At 54.9% G+C, this 23,356-nt stretch overlaps 1 protein-coding gene across 5 annotated transcripts in view; it reads right to left on the reverse strand.

The window, feature by feature from the left end:
* Window positions 1-23,356, reverse strand: part of CACNA2D2 (calcium voltage-gated channel auxiliary subunit alpha2delta 2) — a 138,203-nt gene that overhangs the window by 96,606 nt on the left and 18,241 nt on the right. For all 5 annotated transcript variants that reach the window (XM_061195396.1, XM_061195394.1, XM_061195395.1 and 2 more), the window contains exon 2: window positions 15,857-15,938. In XM_061195396.1, the coding sequence (XP_061051379.1) occupies window positions 15,857-15,938 (82 nt within the window). The remainder of the gene's footprint in view (window positions 1-15,856; window positions 15,939-23,356) is intronic.

Consider the following 23,356-nt stretch of genomic DNA (forward strand, 5'->3'; position numbering starts at 1 on the left):
ATGAACCCTTTTGTGCTGGAGTAGAGTCCGAGGTTTCAGTATAGACTCATTGTTGTAAATGTAGATACAGATAGACAGATAAAGATGTAATTATAGATATGTGTGTATACATGGGCTATACATATACATATTTCCTAGTTCTTGTGAGAGAGTCTAGAAGCAGTGACATCCCACTAGCAATGAGCACACTCAGCACCCAGATCTTGATTTCTAAATGCCGTTCACCAATAAATGGAACCAGAACTCCTTGAGAAGTGGCTGATTCCAGGGAAAATACAAGATGAGCTGAAGATCTTGTGGTAACAAAAAGTAAGGAAGTGATCAAATAAGGACAGGGGCATGTCAAAAGGGCACAGGAGCCAACCTGGAAGAGCTCCCAATGCCAAAGCTAGAATAATTTGGGCAAGAAAATTATAATATTGAATTACCACCCACAGAATAAGTATTCATGAGTCCAAACTGACATAAATAAATAATCAAATAAATAAATAAATAGGCGAGAAGGGACAGTTCTTCCTTACAGAAGAATGCCAATTAATAAATGTAGAAGGAATGAGAGAAATAGAAAAGTACCATGAGAACACTGCAGTAATAATTGCTGTAGGCAAGATCTACCAGTGGATGCTAAAAAAGGTTTGAGAGAAATGGGATATTTGCATAGTCTCAAAGTTTCCCCCAAGAAATGTACTGATTACAAAGGGAACAGGAGAACCAAGCAGATACCAGCTTAACCAAATGATCAAAGTTAACATCACCAATAATAAGATATACTGACATTATGTTCTCCCTGATACGATGCACTGAGAAGGACACATTATTTTCTATGGTGTACTTCCTAAAAATGCATAACCTCAGTCAAATCATAGGAAAACATTAGACAAACACAAATTGAGGGACAGTAAACAAAATAACTGACCAGGACTTTTAAAAAGTATCAAGGTCATGAAAGACAAGGAAAGACATAGAAACTGCCAGAGATTGGAGGAGATTAAGGACACATGACAACTAAAAGCAATGTGGGATTCTGGATTGGATCATGGTATAGAAAAAGGAGGCTAGTGCAAAAACTGGTGAAATCCAAATCCAGTTTTCACTTTGGTTAGTATTAATGTACCAATGTTAATTTCTTCATTGATATTTGTACCATGGTTATGCAAGATGATAACTTTAAAGGAAACTGGGTGAAGGGTTAGGGAATTTCTGTACTATTTTGGCAACCTCTCTGTAAATCTAAAGTTATTTCAAGATAAAAAGTTTTTTTAAGCTATCATCCTCACAGAGCTGACAGAATCAATGGCATCAATGAAATATGAGCAAGATATTATTTTTTAAAAGGACTAAGAAGAGATCCTGAAAATTAAAACTATGGTAATAAAATGTAAAACATTACAGAGAGGTTGGAAGATAAAATTGAGAAATCTGATAAAAAGACACACAGATGGAAAATTGGAGAGAAAACAGAAAAAAAGAAAAGGATCTGAGTTAAAGGTTCTAGAAAGAGAACAGAGAAAAGGGAAGGGAGGAAATAGTCAAAGAAATCATTCAAGAAAACTTCCCAGAACTGAAGGACACAAGAATCTAGTTTGAAAATGTCCACTAAATGGTAAGGAATGATAATAAACCCCACTGAGGTATATCAGGGTAGAACTTCTGAACACTTGGCACAGGGAAAAAAATTGCAAGTTTCTAGAGATAAAAATCCGGTCACACAATGGATTGGGAATCTGAACCATACTGGACCTTTGCATAGCAACTCAGGAAGCTGGAAGGAATGGAGTGCTGCCTTAGAAATTCTGAGGCAAATGGTTTCCACCCTGGACTTCCACACCCACCTAAAATCTCTGCCAGGTGTGGGGGAGAGGGCGGGCTTTCTGAGACATGAAAGTCCCAGAAGTCTGGCTCCCATGTACCTTTGCTCAGGATGCTAATTGAAAATGTTCTCTATGCACCAAGGGAGAAAATCAGAAACCAAGGAAGAGGAGTCTACAGTATGCAGAAAGAGGGACTCCAACTCAGAAGAGAGGTGAAGGAAATCCCTGGCACGTGTCCGAGCCGCAGGCCCTGTTCACAGGCACAAGTCAGGAGGCTCCAGACAAGACTTCTCTGGGCAGTGACCCAGAACCCCAGATACACGTGCATGTATGAGAAGAGGTCAGATAGAAGGGCAGGGAGTTTGGGGCAGAATTAGTAAAGGTTCACAGAAAACTAAGCAAACAAACAAATACCAGACAGTTGTCACCTGCAGGAAAAAAATGTAAAAATTGTACCCCAAAGTGTACATTACGAGTCACACAGTTCTGAACAGCATTTGCCCCATCAGGACAATGTTAACACTGAGTCCTGACCTGCCATATCACAATATGACACTGGGGGGGTGGGTGGTGGTGGAGGAGAGCTATGTCCTCCACTCCGCAGTGGATGTCCATGGATAATGCCTAAAACTGAACAATCATGAAGTAGCGACATAAGTATGTCATTTAGAGGTATGGAGCTCTGAGATTAGAAAGTGACAGCCTCTGGGGAGTTGGAGGTGGAGAGGAGGGGGCTGCTGTGCTCCTAACACAACACGCCTGGTAAAACTATGACTTTTCACTATGTATGAGTGTGATGCTGATTTACAAACCCTGACTTTAAAAATCCATCTAGAAATGTAAGAAAAAGGAAAAAAAAAAATAAGAAAGGAAGAAAAGAATTGGTGATGGGGAGAAGGATGGGAGGGAGGGAGAGAGAGGGGAGAATAATGGAGACAGAGGAGTCAGGGACAGGAGACTGACTGCTTTGACTCCAGCCTCTGGCCTGCAGACAGGGACCCCCAAAGGGCAGCACCTGACATTATGCTCTGTTGACAGCACTGTCATCACCTCTGTTAACTCTTACCACCAATGAAGACAGTTCAGTGTTTCAATTCCCTCATCAGCGGAGTACACAAACCAGGGTCCTTAGACTAAAACACCAATTCGGCATTGATGACCCCTCGCACCCACTCCTCCATTTCCCCAAAGTTGGCGGCAATCAGAAAGCAAGTTGAGGACCAGCAAACCACAGGGGTCTGGGAGAGAATGCCAATCATCCTGGGGACAGTGGGGGACCATGCTGGGTAGGGAGGAAGAAGCTCCAAGTCTTCCACAACGTCTGTGAGGCCATGGAAGCACTCACTCCCTTTGCATCAACCTCTGATGAAGCCTGTGCCGGGGTCATGTGGTCCGTCTCATCCAGAGCCACAGACAGCCATGCCTGGGGAGGGGTGGAGAGAGAAAGTACTACCTGAGAAGTGGGCCGGGTGGGCTACCAATGTCTTTGCCAACCTCACACCCTCCCTGGAATCCCAAATTTTCATGGAAACACACAAATCTGTGATTCCTTCCAGTGGCCCCCTTGCACTGAACAAACATCCTGCCCCAGGGGCCCCCCAGTCCCAGGGAGGGGGATGACAAGTGTGAAGTCTGCACCCACCAGCCTCATGCAAAGTACAAGCTCAGATGAGAGTCCAGCTCAGTCAGGAAGAAGCCCAGAGTGTTTGGCTCTCTCGGTGGGCTGGGGCCCGCAACAGATCTTGTGTCTCAAAAGGGAAGGTGGAAAGCCAGGTGAGTACCCGGGAGAGCCCTGTCCATCACTGAGGCCTTGCCCAGGTCCAGGAACCTTCATGCCCCTACATTCCTCACTGAGATCTCAGACCCTTGGGGACCCAAGAACTTGCTGGCGCCCTAGCGTGTGGTGCTGCTCCAAAATTTACCCTTTTGTATCCCGAGTTCACTGGGCGCTCACTGCAGAAGGAGCCCCAGGGTCTCCAGGAGGCGAGGAGTGGGTCACCTAGTCCCACAGATCGACATAACATTTCCAGCTCTGCCAAGGGTTTCTGAGGAGGCTCTGTGGGCAAATATGCTGCTGCTGAAACTCGTGCAGGTGGGAGAAGCACGCCTCCCTGGGCAGCAGAGGGGCATGTGTCCTACCCCGGGAGCCCATCTGAGGAGGGAGGCAAAGGTCCAATCTGACGTCCCTGTCCAATGAGGGAGCCCACCCGGCCTCCAGTCTGCCGTGGGGTGCAGCCACCACCCTCACCAAGCTGTGCTCTGGGGCGGAGACAGTGCAAGCCCCAGGGGGCCTAGTCTAAGCTGGGAGGCTGCCAGACCCTCCCTGACACGGATCAGTGAGTTTTCAGGGCCAGTCTCCTGCCTTTCCCCAGAAGGCTCCAGACCTCCGTTCTCCCTGAGCAGCTCCTCCACCACTTAGCAACGGAGACAATTTACATAATGCATCGAGTGTGAGAGCAATAATGGCTGGGGAAGCAGGGTGCCCGTTAGTGGCTCCTTGGGAGGGAAAATACCTGCTCCCACACCACCACTTCCTCCCTCATGGAACAGGGCCCTGAGGCTGCCGGGAAGTAGGTGCCTTGAAGTGCTCGGCTGCTGCCAAGAGGGGCCTGGAAGGGCCATGCCAGCCCTGGAAACAGAGCAACCTCAGGACAGAGATGCAAGAGGGAGAAAATTTCGAAAGCACCTGAGTTCTGAACATAACTCCACCCAGCTGTGCTCCCGGAGCCCGCACCCCTGCCGGGCGGGACCTGCATCCGCAGCCTTCCGGGAGGAGGAGGCGCTCCAGCAGGCGGTAGGCTATAGCCAGGAGGCCGGGGAGCCAGGCTGCAGCTGCCCGGGAGGCGGTCACGTTCAAACACAAAGGCGGCGAGGGAAGGGGGAAGATACATAAAAATTACTGGCACGGTAATTGCTTTTTATATAAATGTTCTTATAAAAAGTTTTCCCCAGTGTGAAAGTCCCTTTAAGAATAAATTCACGGCACACCAATTTATTCCATGTCTGTAATGGAGCATAAGGAAGGCTCCTCTGTCAATACCTGATCAGGAGGCAACTGGCCGCTACTTGACCCGGCTTCCAGGTCTCCTGCACGACAAGGCAAACAGCAGTAGGCCCCTGGGGTCTGCGAGGGGCAGCAGGAGGGGGTGGCAGGCCTGCCTGCCAAGAGTCAGCATCAAGTGAGACTCTGGGCCTCAGGACCAAGCCCGACAGCTGAAGCCCGTGCGCCTAGAGCCCATGCTCCGCAACAAGAGAAGCCACTACAATGAGAAACCTGCTCACCGCAACGAAGAGTGTCCCCCACTTGCCGCAACTAGAGAAAGCCCGTGTGCAGCAACGAAGACCCAATGCAGCCAAAAATAAATAAATAAATTAATTAATTAATTAATTTTTTAAAAATTAAAAAAAAAAAAAAAAAGCCCGACAAACCCCATCGGTGCCCCAGGAGCTGCGCTCGAATGGAAGATTCAGAAAAGAGGCAGCTACAATCATGCTGATGGGGAGGCACACGGGGCTGTGGGAGCTGGGGAGCATAGGGCTCTCCCTTTCTAGGGACAGGAGAGAGAAGGCAGTCAGCAGGCTGTGGGGTGGGAGGGATGAGGCCCCTGTGCCTGCCTGCAGGGCATGTGGAGGAAGCTGGCTGGTGACAAGGCACCTGGGGGTTGCAGGTAGGAGTGGCCTGTCCTGAGCTGTAGGAAGCTCCCCGTGGACTCCAGTTCAGCTCTAAGCCTACAGGCACCCATACTCTTCCCCCTAACCCGATGAAGGTAGCACTTCAGTGGACCCCAGCCCAGGGCAGAAAGGGTTGCTCTCCCTTACCAGGAGGCCCAGAACCTGGAAATGAGGCTCCTGCCCAGTGCCCCTTACCAGCCACAGCTCTCTCATCTGTGAAATGGGGCAAAGTCTGGGCGGCCTCACCACTGACTGGGGGCACTGAGGACGGACAGCTTACACAAAGCTGTGCTCTCCATAGGGGTCGCTTGGTCCAGCAGCCCAGGGCACGGATGCACAGGGGTATGAGGACACAGATCCACAAGCGACTGGCACCTTGCCCTCCTGCAGGGCTGCTGAGCACAGTGTCAGGCAGAGCGACTTGGGGGAATGTGCACTGTGCATGGGGACATGGCGTGTGTGTGTGTGTGTGTTTGTGTGTGTGTGTGTGTGTGTGTGTGTGAGCTCCTCACCCACAACTGAGATTTCTCGGCTTCACTAATTAATCGGTTAAGTAGTTCTCGCCTGCTCGGGTGACAGAGCTTGCGGCACCTGCCTCCTCGCAGTTCCACCCTGGCCTGTAAGTGTGCCTGCTCACACCTGCACACAGAGCATGCAGAACTCTGCACTCACCACATACACACGCACGTACATGCTTGCCTGGTCACACATCCCACAAAGCACACACGCATGTGGGATCACACGTTCTCACACACACACATAAACATGCGTGCCTGGTCATGCCCCTACATGCAGCATTTCATGCAGGCACAGCCACTCCCTTCCACAGACACACAAACCTCACCTGCTCCTGCTCCCGCTGGCAGCACATGCACACACACAGGTTCACGTCTACATGTGCACATACATTCCCACACGCAGCATCACACTTCTCTCATCTCTCTTCCACATCTGACCAGCCACATCCCACCTCACAAAGCCTCTGCAGGTCAGAGACTGTGTCTCCCAGTGAGTCACGGGACCAATAATCACCAGGGGCTAGTTGCCTTCTAGGTCTGACTGCCTGTGTTCAGGTGGACTCCTGCGAGGCCCGGGCATGAGCCTGCCCTTCTGGTCATGGTCTCCCTACCCCGTATGATGGGAAGACTGAACTGAGCCCACCAGAGGTCCCTGGCATCTCCTGCCTCCTATGTGTACCCGAAGGATGCAAAAGCAGAAGGGAGAGGGGATCGTGGGACACCACTTGCCTCAGCACTGATCTGGAGGGCTTCCTTGGAGAGGGAGCTGTGGGCTGGGTTTAAAACTGGGGAGAGGCCTGGAGGGAAGGGGGATGAGTGAGGAGAGTGGCAAGTGGAGTAGGAGGAAGAAGCTGAGAAGGCTAGTGGGGGGGCGGGGAGGACACATGGATGGCTGGAGGCCTAAAGGCTCCTCCTGCCCAGGCCACACACCTTGGCCAGGCCTTTGAGTCACTCCGCGAATAGCCCAGCCTCCCTCACCCGAGCCTGACATCTGAGTGCCAGCACACTGTGCAGCCAGCTCTTCTCCTGGGCCCTCCCCCTCAGCCCCCGCACCCTCCATTCCCTCACAAAGAGCAGTCAGGGACCCTCTATGTGGGCCAAGCCTGACAGACCCTATGCAAGTTTACCTCTCTCAGGGCATCTGGCACCAAAGCTCTACCTTTTTGATGCACTGGGCCTCAGTTCCCCTAGGTGGTCTGGATGGTTCCCACTGTTCTGTGGGATGGTTTAGACCCTCAGTCCCTCCCTTCTCAGTCCTCAGATGCCTGCCCCTTTGCTAATCCATCCACTGAAGAGTTACTAGCTGAGCACCTACTCCATGCCAAACCTTGTGGTCCACATATATGTATGTTTGTACACTGCAGGCATGTATGTATATGTGCACCCTGTGTGTGTGCACAGCCCGTTCCTCCACCCAGACTGCACATCCTCTCAGGTGGGGGCCCAGCCCCTGACTCTGCATCCTGAGGCTAGGGCGAAAAAGTCCTAGGGTCAGTCACTTGGTTCCCTGATTCATGGGAACCCAAGGATGGATGGGGAGGGGGCCTGACGAGTCTGCCCAGGATCTACCCCCTGTCCTTGTCCCCCCTACCCCCCACCTCCAGCCAGCCAGCTCCCAGCACTGAGAGGTATAGGAAAGATTGGGAGTTTGGGGCTCTGTAACCTTCTCCAAACACCAGATCTCCACTCACAAGGAGAGGGGAGCCATGCTCAGAGAAGGTGGAGGGAGGCCAGGCTGAGCCTCCATCTCCTGCCTGGTCATGGTAAATGCTGCTCATGTTGCCCCTGGGGCCGGCTGTGGTTTGTCAGAACCAATTACTTCTCTGCCTCTGCCAAATGCTTGGGGCTCCACGGATCTCAGGCAAGTGTCCCCGTGGCTGCCACTGATCCAGCCATGGATGGGGGTGGAGGAGGGCGGAGGAATGCAGATGGGGTCAGCCATCCCCGGGGGCCCAGCATGGAAACCCATTCGGTCCTCTACTCCATCCCCCATCTCCCACCCTTGATTATCCAGTTGAGCCTCCGGCTCTGGACATGCAGCTCTATCACTCTCCAGAGGTGGATGCAGAGGCCAGGGGAGAAGGAAGCACACTCTGGCCTCTCCTCAACAATCTGCAAGCACTTGGTCCCCATCGGAGCTGACCCCCAGCTGTTCTGCTGCAAGGTCAGCCTCCCTGGGGACCCCAGAAGAGAGCCAAGGTGTTTATCAGAACTCTTGCCATGGGAGGTGGGCCTTGCCTTAGGAAAGTTGGACAAACAGCCCAGATTCCCAAGATGGAAGGATTGAGGGGCATCCACTTCATGGGAGGGGCCTGCAGCAAAGCCACTGGTTCTCAACCAAAACTTCCAGAAAGAGCGGCGCTGTCTGCTGGTATGGTTCTGATCATGCCTCTGAGATTGTCTCTTTCTTAAACTGAGGGACCTCAGTCTGAGAGCTGCCGCCCTCAAGAACGCAGAGCTTGGTGGCTTCCTACCACCCCTACTCCAAGGCCAGCCCAGTCCCGTGCCCTTCTCTGAGCCCACAGGGCCTGGGAGACAAGCTGCCGACTGGGTGACTGATTTGAGAAACAGACTCACAGGCCTCTTCTGGGCGCAGATGCCCTTCCCTTCACCTCCACCCGCTTCCTCCCCAGGGGATGCCTCTGCAGCTGGTTCCCTTCCGTGGCCCATAGGCCCTGTTTCTTCAAGCTCTGGTGGCCTTTGTGCCTCTCCCAGTAAGGTCCCCCAAAGATGTCATGGTCAGAAGGTACTACAGATTGAATGTTTGTGTCTCCCCCCCAAATTCATATGTTGAAACCCAATCCCCATTGTGATAGTATTTAGAGGTGGGCCCCTTGGGAGGTGATTAGGTCATAAGGGTAGAGCCCTTGTGAATGGGATTAGTGCCTTATGAAGGAGACCCCAGAGAGATCCTTCACCCCTTCCACCACGAGTGGTCACAGTGAGAAGACAGCTGCCAGGAAGTGGGCTTTCACCAAACACCAAATCTGTTGATGCCTGGATCTTGAACTTCCCAGCCTCTAGAAACATGAGAAGTTTCTGTTGTTTATAAGTCACCCAGTTTATGGTATTCTGTTATAGCAGCCTAAACAGGACTAAGAGGGCAGGGAAGAGGAAACCAATTTCCAAATTCCTGGGCTTCAACAAGCAAAGGTGACACTTTGGGCACCTGAACTGTCTAAAACTATAACTAACTCCTGGAAGGGCAGGCAACTGATAGTGGAGGGGGTCACAAAAGCACCCTTACATTTGCAGGGCTCTGTCTGCAGCCTTTCCTTGTCCCTGCTCCCTTGAGGACAGGGGCTCAGATCCCCATGTCACAGATGGGGGAACCAAGGCTCAGAGAGGCAGGACAGCATGTGCCAGGTCCCATGGTACGGGGAGGCCCAGCTCTGCCATTGCTCCCCACTTCAGTCTTTCCTCCACCACCCACCATTCAGTGTGGCCCACGGCACAGGCTCCAGGTTCAAATTCTAGTTCTGCCACCTACCAGCTGTAGCAGCTCAGAAGACACAGCTCTTCTCTCCTGCCCTGAGCCATTCTCTGGCCTCTGGGAGCTAACCTCATATGTGGCCCCACGGTGACCTCTTGGCACAAGACAGAAGCTGCTGGCCCTTCTCCCATGCCTGTATCACCAGGCGTGGGTCTGCTGATCCCACGCAGAGACGCCTCTCCCATAGACCTGTTCCCTCCACACCCACAACCTCCACAGGAACCTGGGCAACAGCTCTTTGCTGAGGCTGTCCCAGAACCCTGAAGCCTCCTAGCAGGGCTCCCTGCCCCTGTCTTCCCCTACAAGACTCCAGGAGCAAGGGGTTCTGAGTTAGCCAGAGATGCGACCACCCAGGCATGCCCCTCTGGGGACCTTCCTGTCACTGTATCCCCCACCTGCTGTGAGGCTCTTCTGACCTCACACCCTCACACTCTGGGGAGGAGGAGGAGAGGCCTTGGGAGGGGCAGGGGCTGAGAAGGGCACAACTACTGGCTCAGCTTAGCAGCCCCAGAGGAGCCATCAGCTTGGGGGTGGCTCCAGGCAGCTGGTGCCCATGGAAGGCATGGCCAACATGAGCCAGGGCCCCTGGGCCAGGTGTCTTGGGGCAGCCCTCCTCCCAACATTGACCTCCCCGTGCCCCCTCTCTGGTGGGGGACATGTAGAAGAGGTGCAGGAGACCAAAGCCAGTCAGCTGGCCGTCAGGCAGGAGCTCCTGCCACAGACGAATTGGCTTTTGAAAAGCTTCTCAAAAATGGAATTTTCTCCTTCAGGCAACAACGGAGTATGTGCTGGGAGGGGCAAGCAGGAGGGCAACAACCACCCTCCATCTCCCCGCACAGGGCTCGGGAGAGAGCATTCCCAGAACTCACAGTGGGGAGGTGGTGCCAGAAGAGGCCACCCCCAGGGCAGGACGTGGGAAGGAAAGAGGTGAGGAGCAGGCTGGGCTAGGGGGACAAAGAGGGGGTCCAGGAAGGGCTTCCGCCAGGCTCCAATGGCTCTGCCTCAGTATATCCAATTATGCTCACGTGGCAGCCTCACCACGTTTCAGACGCCCTCCCAGGAGCCCCCCCCTCAGTCCCATGCATCCCTGCTGGGTGCTGAGCAAGAGGACCATATGGAGGGAATAATAAGACAATTAACTTTCCATTAAAGAATAATATATGTGGGTTTTTAGAGAGGCGAGCGGCAGCAATCCTTACCCAGCGGCATACTTCACACCCGCGCCCCGCCCACCCCCCCCTTCACGCACCCCACACCCCAATCATCTACACTAGGACAGAGCAGGGTGTCGCTGGGCCTCAGCGGAAGGTGGCTGGAGGAGGGGGGTGCTGCACAAGGAGCAGAGCCCCTAGGATGATGGTTCGGAGGCTCCAGTAACCCTGGGGAGGGAGTGTGATGGGCCTGGGTGGGTCTCCCTCACCACCGCTCTCTGGACTGAGCACATTAGCTGGGACAACCGTGCATGTCCTGCGTGAGTGCAGGTCCACCTGGCCAAAGTGGACTGCCTCTTGGGGCACATGTGAACCACAGTGCTTTGATAGAAGGACCAACTGTAGGTCTGGGGGTCACAGCCACTTGAACTCCCCATTCTGGCCCTCTCAGGGCTGCTTCTGTCCCCTGGCACCTTCCCCCACCCCAGCTTCCTTCATCCTCTTCTGCCGCCCCTCTAGCGTTCTGAGCTTCCCTGGCACTCCTGGACATTGCTGATCCCACCTGAGATGCCCAGAGAGGACCCCTTACCCCAAAGGGGGGCCAAACACAGCCTCGGCCAGCACCCCCTGAGCCAGTGTGTGACGGCGCATGTGTTTCAGGAATTGGCGGTACCAGCGGGGGGTGGGAGTGGAGGAACAGGGAGAAGCCTGTATTTTTTTATTTATTTGGTTGCACCGGGTCTTAGTTACGGCAGGCAAGCTCCTTAGTTGTGGCATGCATGTGGGATCTAGTTCCCTCACCAGGGATCGAACCTGGGCCCCCTGCATGGGGAGTGTGGAGTCTCATCCACTGCATCACCAGGGAAGTCCTGGGAGAAGCCTGTTTCAAGGGCACCTGCAGAGGGCCCTGTTCCTGCCTCCCTGAGCCCTTCAGGAAAGGGGTCCTCAATGTGGCCAGACTTTGGTCATTGCCTGGAGCCAGCTCCAGATGTGGCACTCTGCAAATATTAATTACACATTCCCAGGGAGCACTGAGCAGACGCGGTGTGGGGATGGCCAGGGGCAGACAAGATGGGCTAGGACTATGGTGCCGTCACTGGTTCAAAAATCCCATTTCTGGCTACCCACAGAAGTGGGGACACATGAACAGCATTTGTCTGATTCACCATGACTGTCCAGAGAAGCACAGCCGTGGGGAGGGGAGCAGGAGACTTGGGGTCAGGGATCTCTGAGTCCTGGGGTCTCACTCTCTGTGGATGCAGCTCAGCAGTCCAGGGGAGGGGCCGCACCAGGCCTGCACCTCTGCCTTGATATTTCTCACCAACCCCACCACTACCCAGGGCTAGCAAGTCAGGGCTCCAGGATGGGACTGGTGGGTAAAGACAGTCAACCACACCTCGGTTTCCCCACAAGTGACTAGCAGCATACAGCTGGGCTAAGGCCGTCATGGGGGCGGAAGCAGCCAGGGACATAGGCAGGGCTCTGAGCCACTTCTGCCCTGAGACACGTGTGGGGGTTGATGTGGACTGAGAAATGCTCCCACAGGTCCAGACTTGGATTGAGCTTCCCCAGAGGATGGCCTGTAGTCCACAGACATGACTATCCCAGGTCTCTGCTCCCATACCAGCTCTAGCCAGACAGACTTTCCTCACCCCCGACCCCCACCCCAGACAGAGGATCTTCTCACTTCCTTCTGTAGAGACCCTCCATGGAAGGTGTCTCACCCAAATCAGGAATCCGTCCCAGGGCTGGTGCACCTGATGAGCCACTGGTTCTTCCTCCTGTCTGGCTATAATCTGTCTTGCTTTGCTTTCCCACAAGGTCCCCAGAGTTGTTCCCTTTCTACCCTGGACACCCAGTCAGAAGGGGACAGGTCCCTGGCTGTACCCATCAGAGTGACCTGGGCTTCAGAGTGGGGAGACAGGCCGTCTCCACATGGTCCCCCGTGTACCCGCAGGCACCTGATGAATTATTCATCCTGATCAGCCTCATTATGTGAATGAGCTCAGAGCCCAAGCATATGCTCTCTGCTATCCCCCCAAAGGATGACAATATGGTGCTGATGGGGGAGGGTAGGAAAGGGGCTCAGGAGACCTTGCTCAGCTTCTAGGAGCCCTGGAGGGGGCAGACTGCAGTAGGGCCCACACTTCTGTGGCCTGTTCACTGCAGGAGTAAGCCAGGGCTGGCGGGGAGGTGGGGCTGGGTTTACCCGGTGGGGCATGGCTCAGGAGCAGCAGGCCACAGTGGGCACTCCTACTCTGTGCTGGCCCTGGGGTTAGATGAGGAAATGTGACAGGGTCTTTGCAGACAGCCCCCACACTCCACCAAGGTGTGCCATGGTGCCCAGCCTGTAAATGGGCCACAGTCTGCACCCAACCACGCCCCCATGGGGTTGTGGTGAGGTCGGGAGGAGGGAAGTGCCAAGACAAGGAAAATGCTCCTAAATGCCACCGTTTGCAGTTTCTGAACTCTTGCAGCTCTATGGCACCCAGCTTCTGGGGGTCGGGCTGCCTCTAGGACTGGGGCCGGTGGAGAGGGCAACCATGTTGGGGAAGAAAGCCAAGGATCACCCCAGTGGCAAGGTGTTTGGGGGCACCTCGAGGAAGCATGGAGAGGGGCGGCCCCAATGGGGACTGAGGCCATAAGCTTGGCAGAGGTGGTACCAGGGTCCACGGAGCATCGCAGCTGGGTCAGGGCTTCGATGCAAGCATCCTCCTGACTCTCAGAGTCTGGCTCTCAGGGCATGGGCTGGCCACATGGGCCCTCTCATACGCACTTGAAGGAGAGCCCTGGTGGCTTAGTCAGGGGTGCCAGGGGTTTTGGGGAAGAGGGGCCGGTTGGCTCCCTCCTGCTCTCACAGGGTTGCCCTTTTCCTCTAGAACTCTTCACTTGCTCCCCGGCCGCCCACCTCACAGGGGTGTCCTGTGCCAAGAAGCAGCCCCAGAGCTGTCAGTGGGAAACAAGAGGCTAAGGAAGCAGGTGAGAAAAACTGGAGCAGGACAGAGAGCCACTGGAGAGCTGGCAGCTGTCGACGGGCAGAGGGATGCCAGAAGGAGCCCAGAACGCCAGGTCAGCACTTCTCTCCCTGGCTATAGCCACACCAAACCTGGCCCAGCTCCCCTCTTTCCCAGGCTCATCCTGCCCACCCCAAGAGGGAAGGCCTAGCTAGAGGAGAAGCAACGCCCTGGGACAGGAGTCAGGAGCCCTGTGTTCAAGCCCCCGTTCTGCCGTACCTGGCTGCGTGACTTTGGTAACCACTGGGAAGGTGGGGGCGGGGAAGGATGTGCTCATTGATGAAAGTGTCTGGAATCACTCAACTCCCATGAGAAAGGAAGGGAACAACATATCCTGGGAATCAAAATGATCAATGAGGGAAATTCAAATTTGATTTCTAGAAGTGTATCTGTGTCAGCCTGTCCCCTGCCATTCTCAGCACCTCATCCTCCAGGCAGACCTCCCGGCCAAGCCATGTACCAAGAATGAGGATCAGAGAGGGTCTAGGACTTGCCCAAGAGCACACAGTGGGTATGCTGAGCTGGATTCCATCTCTGGTCTGCACCACCCAGGAAGCTATGGTTCAGACAGACCTGAGTCTCAGGCATGAAATGTGTACGTTATTTTCCCACTGGCAAACTTTTAGGGTCTGAGTTGCCCACGACTATAAAATAAGCAGTATCCTTGAGCTGAGGATTGAAAGTACGGAAGATTCTTGACTGGAAGTGCATGGTTAACTCCTTATGTGGGGTACATCTTATGTCCCAATATGAAGCTTGGAGAGGCACATTACACACATTCCAGGGAACTCTCATTTCTTCATTAACCTGCACAGCTGCACTTGGCAGTGCCCACTTAGAACCTAGTAAGTGCTGGGTGCTATTCCTGAGCATAAATTGACTTCTGTTCCGCAACAGCTTTTCCTACAGTGCCTTCTCTGGAAAGCTCTGCTGGCCTCCGAGTGTGGCTGAGTCATTGAAAGTTCACAGGAAGAGGGTACGATGCGGGTTACTGCAATTCAAGCCCAGTAACCAGGGAAGGGAGATTCAGAGAGGCTGGGCCACTGGGGTTGGGCGGAAGGAACCCCGGCAAGTTGATGGTGCAGACCCCCACCTGGACTCCCCCTCCTAACTATGTTACCACCACGTTAGCCACCCCTGATCAGCCCCATCCTGTGCCAGAGGTCCTACATCCACAGCCAATGTCAACACATTCACTGCCACCCCCATTTCCTGGGTATCTGCTACAAGCTAAGCATGGGGAAAGGCCCGAGGACACCACCTCATAGCAGCTGCCCCACAGACGTACCTCTGCTGACCTGGCCCTGACCAAGAGGGACACAGGAACACAGTGGAGTATCTAATCGCCAAGCCGGGAGCCTGGACCCCCAATAATAACTCCACTTACTCTGCTGTTCCCAAGCCCACCAGCAGTACGAGATCCCCGTTAACCCCCTGTACAGTTCAGGTTGCACTTTCTGGCCCAAGCCGCCAGTAAGAGCTCCTTAAGGTCCAGCACGTACCTGGGAGCCCCACCCCAAGCACTCCAAGAGCTCAGCTCTCCAAGCCTCTGCGTTTCCACGTAAAGAGCGACAGCTCAGGAGCCTGTGGCCCAACAGCGACACATTTTGCAGCCTTCTGGGGGTGACGGATGGCCTGCTCTTCACATCACTATTTCAAATATTAACATAATCTCCCAGGATGAATGTGGTTGCTCGCGTCTAATCAATCACCCCTCCCACCCCCGATACCTCATCTCACCAAGCACTCGCTTGCCTCTTGTCTCGTGCTGCAGCTCCTTGAGCAGGCAGCACTGACTGCTCTCTGGGGCTGTTCGGCCTGGCCACCCCACTCATTGCGAGGACAGTCTCTCTGGCTTCCGTGCACAACTACACCCACGGGACCCTCCAGGACCTGGACTCCCACCCCGTATGCTGCCTCAAAAACAGATCTCACCCTCCTGAAAAGCCCGACACCTACCCATCAGAGCCGACTAAGTACCACTTCAACATTGTGACCTGGGGAAGAGCAGGCAAAGACCCGAAGGAGTCACTGTTTCTCTAGCTGTTTCCCCACCTGCCCCCATGAGTCCACAGTGTCCCATCACGCTGGGTCCTCAGCTGCACCAAGCCTTCCTCACTCCTTATTGCTGAAGCCCTTCCCCCACTTCCAGCTGGAAGAGGGTCCCTAAAGGGAAAGCCAGGGGCACCAGGCTTACCTCACGGAGCTGCTGCACACCCCCAAAGATCCGCATCACACCATCGATCTCCTGCTCCAGGCGCCGGGCCCAGTGCTGCATCCTGTGTGCAGAGAGGAGAGGAGTGTCAGGAGGACCCGCCTGGGGCTGGAACAGCCCCGCCCCGGCCACCTAGGGGTGACCCGCAGCAGCCGCCCCTTCAGAACCCAATTTTCACTAGAAGAGAAACAGAGGCTGGGAACCAGAGCGTGCCTCTGATTCCCTTTGAAGTCTGGACCTGGTGGCCCAGGCTCTCCTCACGTACTGTTGGACAGCCAGAGAGGGGAGCAGATTATAGTTTAAATGCACTGAGGGAGTCCAGCGGCTCCAAGAAGCCTGCAGGGAGACTATTTTTCACCGTGAAGAGCCAGCCCTTGATGCTGCTGCTCTGAACATGGGGACTCAGGATACCAGGGAGGAGGGGATGTGAGTGAGCCTGGTATCTGCTGGATCTCAGAGCCTTCTGCCCCAAGGCTGGGTGGCACCTGCGCAAGGGGAGGGAGCATGAGAGCTGCTGCCACCACCAAGTCGCTGTGTAACCTGGGGCAGGCCCCTGCCCCTCTGGGCCTCATTTAAACAGTGGACATGGAGAGCTTCCTGCTCAGACGGCCCCCGCCTTTCCAGTACCCTAGTAAACAGAGGCTCATCGCTAGATGCCCCGCATGAACTGTCTACCCACAGGTCCAGTTCAGACTATCCCGCACCTTTCTGGGGGCCTGGCAAGCCCCATGAGCCCTTCACCCGAGCCACCAGCCCGAGCAGGTCTCCCTTGCACTGGTGCCACGCTGAGCTCGTTTTAACCTATCTGGGTCTCACTATCCTCCTCCAGAAAGTGGGGATAATTTGGGGCCACCTTGTAGGGTCTGAGAAGAACACACGGGAACTGGAGGGTCAAGGGTGCTGCACAGGGATCTTTGTGAGGGGACAGGATGGACAGGTGGTCACAGGTCCTGTATTCTCAGCCCGCGCTCATGAACAGGGATGGTGTCTGGGGAGAGGGCTGGCCTGGGTTCTAACCTGTGATCCCACTTTAGGCAGTGCCAGATCAGGTGAGCAAAATCACACCAGCCCTTGCCAGGGCCTGCCGGCCAGAAAGACACTCTCCACAATGCCAAAAGCACTTTCTGCTGTGACCAAAGCCCCTGCCCTAATGCATCTGAAAGGTATCTCAACTTCCCCTTCCCACCAGACACAGAACAAAGCCTTCCCCGGGAGGGCTCATAGGAGAATTACCACACAGACTGAAATATGCTCACAGGTTAAGCACATCCCGTGAGGCCAGGTAAGGGTGGGGTGAAGCCAGCCCCCAACTTCTGGAGGGGTACCCCAGGAGCCATGGGATCCGGGAGATTGAGTCTGGCCCCAACTCCTGCCCTGGGCCTGTTACCTTCCCCACCTCCCCTATTGCCACTCGGGGCCAGGACTCTTATAGCTCCCTGGGTCAGAACAGCTTAAGTCTTTACCCCAGCCCCCTGCCCCATATCCCCGTGGCTGGGGGCTGGGCCCTTGCCATTGTGTGTGCCCGCATCAGTTGGCATGGGAACTCAGATCAGGAAGCGGGCGGATCACTAATTGCAATTTGCCAAGCTGAATGTCAGGACCGTGATGGAAAAAAAAAGTCAACATCAAAAGAAAGGGGTATTGGGCTTCCCTGGTGGTGCAGTGGTTAAGAATCCGCCTGCCAATGCAGGGGACATTGGTCCAAGCCCTGGTCCGGGAAGATCCCACATGTTCTGTAGCAACTAAGCCCATGAGCCATAACTACTGAGCCTGAGCTCTAGAGCTCGTGAGCCACAACTACTGAGCCTGCGAGCCACAACTACTGAAGCCCACGCGCCTAGCGCCAGTGCTCCGCAACAAGAGAAGCCACCGCAGTGAGAAGCCCGTGCACCACAACAAAGAGCAGCCCCCGCTCGCCGCAACTAGAGAAAGCCCGTGTGCAGCAACGAAGACCCAACACAGCCAAAAATAAATAAATAAATAAATAAAATCTATTTTTTAAAAAAAGAGAAAGAGGTATCAGCTTCAGCTTGTTGCTGGCTGAGACACAGCCTGATGCCCACCTCTGCTCCCCACTGCAGGGGAAAAGCTAACCCCAAGCCCAGGTGGAGGCCAGGCTGCAGGCCAGGCTATGAAGGGTGATCAGGCCTCAACCACCAGGGGAGGTTTTTTGCTGGGGGAGGGCAAAGCCCAGCAGAGAATGGAGAGCCTGCTTGTCCCCTGGCTCCAGTCCACCAGGCGCTGATGGCTTGGCCCTGGCTGAGCCATAAGCACCTGACAGTGTGTCAGGTGGCTGTTTTATGCTCCTGAGACAGAGCCTAGGATGTTGCTATGGGCCACAGGGACTGGCCTACCCATGACACATCAGAACAGGCACACCCTCCTGGGGTCTAGAGGTGGCTCTAGTCCTTGGTCTGGCACGGTGGGTCTGATGGGTAGACCCCAGGCCCCAGCTGCAATGCCCATCATCACGATGCCAGGGAAAACAAGTTATTCTGATTATTCACCTAAACCAAACCCAACTAGGAAGGCAACACGTGTCCAAGAGTTTAAAAGAACGGATAGATCATTCATTTCATCATCACAGAGACATGACTTTGTGGGTTCCAGAGTTTGGCTGGTGTCCCAGTGCTGGTTCCAAGGGGTGACACATGGGACCCAGGAGGCCAGGAGTCAACTATGCACCTGCAGTGTTCCTGCCCAGAGGCAGGAGAAACCACCCACCAAGCCCGTACTAACGCTGGCCAGGCAGTCATACTCACACCAACAGAAGGGCAAGGGGGCTTTGAAAGGATTGGGGATGCATCAGGATTCATGGCACCACTGGGTCAAAGGCAAACTGACCAAATCCTGCCTGGGATCCCATCAACCTGGACCCAGGTGCCTGGATCTCCCATTGCCTCCCTGGCCAGACAGTGTGGCCCATGGGTCACCCCCCCAACAGGGTAGATCCCCCTGCTGGCTCCCCACATCCCTGTGATTTTCCATGGGCTTCATTGAGATGACACTGCTTATCTCCAAGTGTCTCTAAGTGCCAAATTAGCAAGACAGTGAGGAGAGTGTCTGGGAGGAGGCACGTGCAGCCAGGGACTGCAGCCGGCATGATGTCTGGTGTGGGCATGACAGGCTGGGGACAGCCTCACACCATTATGTCCTCCAATGTGCCCAAACCTAGTGGGGTGCAGGCACTGAGCTCCCATTTCACAAACAAGAAAACTGAGGCCCCTGGCAAGGACAGGTGCGGAGCCATGTTCTACAGAGAGAAGCCAGACCTGTCTTCCTGGCTCCATCAGCTCCATGACCCCACCCTCCTAGGACAATGCAGCCTCTGGGAAGCCTAAGGGAGAGGCTACCTCTGTCAGCTGTGTGACCTTGGAGAGTTTTTGCCCCTTAGAACCTCAGCTTTCCTGTCTGTAAACAGGGAAGATAATGACTGGCTGAATACCTTTCAGGGCCAAATCCACATGGAACCTTGATGGGCAGTATTATTATTGGGCAGTCCCCTGAGGGCTAGAAGCTCATCAAATCCAGCCCTTCCTCGCCCCCCAGTGCTCAGAAAATCTTCCCTGAGTGCCTGCTGGGGGGAGAGAGCACAGAGGGAGGGAACTGTGGAAAGGGTTTCCCTAATGGCTCCCTGTAACCCCCTGCTCCCCAGGCTGAGAGAGGCCGGGAGCAGGCACAGGGCAAAGATGTGTGTGTCCCAGGGCTAGAGGGTTGAGGGCAGCCCAGCAGGAAGAAGATGATACCAGTTGCTGTGGGACTCCAGGTCTTTTAGTCTCCAGGGCATGTTTCAGAACCAAGAGGAGTACATGAGGGAAGAGGAGGTGTCATCATTAGGCAAGGGAGCAAAATCATCCATGTGTGGAGTGAGGAGCTGGAGCTGAGGACCCCCTTTAGCAGACAGAACTATCAAGACTCCCGCTAGAAGGCTGGGGAGGCCCCAGGTCAAGCTACAAGAGCAGTGAGGGCCTCCAGCTCCAAGGCCAGCTGCACAGGCTCCCCCAGACAGGGAGGAAGAGGTAGGGAAGACGGGAGAGGGGAGGAAGGGAGGGGAAGGGAGGGGAGGAGAGGGGAGGGGAGCGGAGGGGAGGGAAGAGAAGAGGGAAAGAGCCTGTATACAGATGCAACAGCATAGTTTAAACTGTTGCCAGTTGTTAATTTTATACGTGAAGTTGTTGATCAGAATGTGATTTAATTGTACAGTATAATCCAGGCTTTTGGAATAAATTATGCAGAAAACTCATCTATAATTAAACAAATCAGAAAACCAGAGACAGGTGACACTGCAGGTTCACCCTCAGAGGGCAAGGGTAGGTGTGGGCGGCTGGACCCTGCAGAGTGACGAGAGGGAAGGGGGAGGGCTTTGTTCAAGAGCAGACAGGGGAAGGCCCAGGAGAGGCTAAGGCCCAGTAGGGGCGAGGATCTCTGGACCCCCACCTACTTCTGCAGGCCTTCTCACCACTTCCAAGGAGGTGTTTTCTTTGCCATCAAAGCCTTGCTACAGACTGCCTCTGCCAGGCAGACTGTCTGGATAAACCCCATTCCACTGGGGGCCTAAGAGCAGTCTGCAGCCCTCCCCTCAGCTCAATCAAGGCAGTCATCGTGGAGGGGGAGATGCCGAGGGTAGAACAACAGGTGAGGTGGGAGGAGTGGAGGGCAGGGCAGGGCTAGGCTAGGGCAGGTGAAGGGTGCAGGGGAGCAGTCACAGGGGAGGCCACTTGCTGCCGAGGGTACTATGAGCCAAACTTGGCAATGGTGAGGGCCCACGGGTCTCCTGCTTCTCTTGTGACGGACTGGCCAATTATTCTTTCAGCTCTGGGGGAGGCAATGATTTAAAATAAAATGCTATTTAATTATTCTGATTCAGCTGGCCTGCCACCTCCGACCTTGGTGCCTTAGCAGTCTTCTGAAGGGGAAAGAAAGATAGGGCAGGAGGAGGGGTAAGAGAAAGAAGGAGAGACAGAGAGACCTAGACATGAAGAGAGACCAAGAGAGCTGGTCTAGAGGGCCTGGGTGTCAGGTTCACCCAGTCTCAGGGGAAAATTACCGGTGGATGGGCAAGAGGGCCACTCCCCATTCCAGCCTGGAGAGGCCATGCAAAGCTCAGAGAGCAGTCGTGGCCCCTGATGAAGCAGGGCTTGGGACATGGCCAACCCCTCCCCAGGCCACAGTCCTGCTGCAAATAGCAGGAAGCTCAAGGCTGCACCCCAGGATCGTGGTATCTCCAGAGCCACCTCCCCCGAGGAGTCCTCCCCAACCACTCAGTGGATATCCCTCTCTACCTAGACTGAGTGCCCAGATTCAGCCCTGGCTCTTCCGTGACCTTAGACCAGATGTGCCCTCTTAGGCCTCAGTTTTCCCATCTGGAAAATGGAGATAAAGCTCACCGCTTGTCTACCTCCCAGGACCCCAAACAGAAGCAGGTGGAAACCACTGCTTCATGGAAGGGATGACTGCCCCACACACTCATGCACACACAGACCCATCTGAGCAGCGGGGCCGCTCTCCCCTCAATCCTGTCCCCTTCCTCAGACCTGCAGCTCATTAAGCGTGGGATGGCTGTGCCTCCTCCTTGGACTGGGGCCTCTAGGTGGGCTGCAGCACTCCCTGCACTACCTAAGAGACCCCGACACAGGGGAGACTCCTTGGGAAAGGTAGGGCCTCCCATGACCAGAGCATCTTTCCTGCTTGTCCGCTCAGGAGAGAAGACTCTTGGCCTCAACATCTTTCAGGACTCAAAGCCCAGGGTAGGGCCCCCAACCTTGATTTGATCACAGCCTCCCAAGAAGAGAGGGCAAGTCTAGCCAAGGTCATTCACTCCGCAGAGGCCAAGTGGGCCAAGCCACTCCAGGCCATTGAGATCAGAGTGCCTAGAGGCGTGGAGACCAGTCAGCACTGGCCTGGCACTGCACAAACCACAGTGGGGTGGGGGATGCACAGAGGCCTGGGGAGAGGGGAGCATGTTGGCTCAGCCAATTCACGTGGAATAAGGCTCCCCAGTTAGCCACCCACCACTTTACAAGCAGGGAAACTGAGATGCAGGACTCAAAGGGACAGGCTCACCTTCAGTGGATTTGTGATTCTGCTTAAGGGGCTCCTAGTGTGAGTAACATGGGGACCCCAGGAGCACCATCCCCACCCCCACCCAACCCATGCACACAGGGACGAAGGTAGCCCACTTATCACAAGGGATCCTCAGAGATCCCCTGGTGCTAGGGAGGGGCTGGTGCTGCTGAAGCTCAAATTAGTCCAAATCCATCGGCCTCGACTATGTGTGTCTTGGGACCCTGCCCAAATACTGCTCGTTAATGAGGTTATTAATTATGGGGCTGTCCCTTCCCTTTCTTTGTCGGGGGCGGGGGGCGGGGGGAAGCCTTCCCTTCCAGTGGGCTCTTGGCTGGGAGGCAGCAAGCCTGTGCCTCCCCGCTTAGACTAACAGTGAACAGTCATCACTTTAATTAGGGCGCCAGGTCCAGCCCAGTATTTACTCCCAGTAGCCTGATGGGGGGAGGGGAGAAGGCCTGGAAAAAGGGAGCAGTTCAGGGCTAGGGAGCCGGGCAGTCCACTTGGCCCAGAGAGGGATGGAGAGTGTCCCAGGCTCACACAGCAAATAGCTACAGCACTCTGCCTCACTCCCCACCATCAGTGCAGGACTGAGGGCCCACAGGGGCACCAGCAGTCAGGGAAGCACACAAGGACTGGGGCAAGCCAGGGACATGCAGGCTGAGAAGGGGAAGGAGGTTTCCCAGGGGAGATGAGGAGGACAGCATGGAAGGGCCACCTGAGTCTGATTTCTGTTTCTGCCATGGTTAGCTGTGTGACCTTGGTAACATCCTTTCCTCTGTCTGGGCCTCAGGTAACTCATCTAGAAAGTGAACGGCAGCAACACAGTACTGTGTCAAGATTGTCACACCCAGAGCCACAAGGTTCCCGAGCAGTCCCTCAGCAGGCCCCTCCTCACCAGGCCTGGTCTGGGGTTTCCAGCAGCAGGAGAAGCCCATAGGGGCACTGCTCCAGCTTCCACGGGAATGAGTTCTGCCCAGCAGCCCCTGCAGAACCAGGAGAGGGGCTAGAGAAGGCACCAGGCAGCCGGGGAGACAAAGGAGGTGTGCAGCAGGAAGGAAAACACCGTTCTGCAGGAGAGCAGGGGACTGAGGCCCAGACCCAGGCTGGAGGGCTCGGCCAGGGTGGGGATGGGCCTTGGGGCCGAATCTCCTCCAGCCCCTGCTGTGTACCAGGTCCTGCTCTGTGGTCCATACCCAGCTCTGTGGTTTGGACTCTCCAGGTCTCAGTTTCCCTCTCTGCTCAAGGAGGGGTGGGCTGGGGCCTCCACAGGCCATGCGGGGATTTGTTTCCCAAGGGGTCTGACTGGGGCCTTCCTGCCTGCCTCACTGGGTCTGCACCAGTGAGGCCAGGGCTCTCAGTGCACTGCCTTAATTATCTTCACAGCAGTCAGATCATCCCCAGTCCTCAGAGGGAAAA

The sequence above is a fragment of the Eubalaena glacialis genome, chromosome 7, assembly GCF_028564815.1.
Source record: "Eubalaena glacialis isolate mEubGla1 chromosome 7, mEubGla1.1.hap2.+ XY, whole genome shotgun sequence".
Taxonomy (NCBI): domain Eukaryota; kingdom Metazoa; phylum Chordata; class Mammalia; order Artiodactyla; family Balaenidae; genus Eubalaena; species Eubalaena glacialis.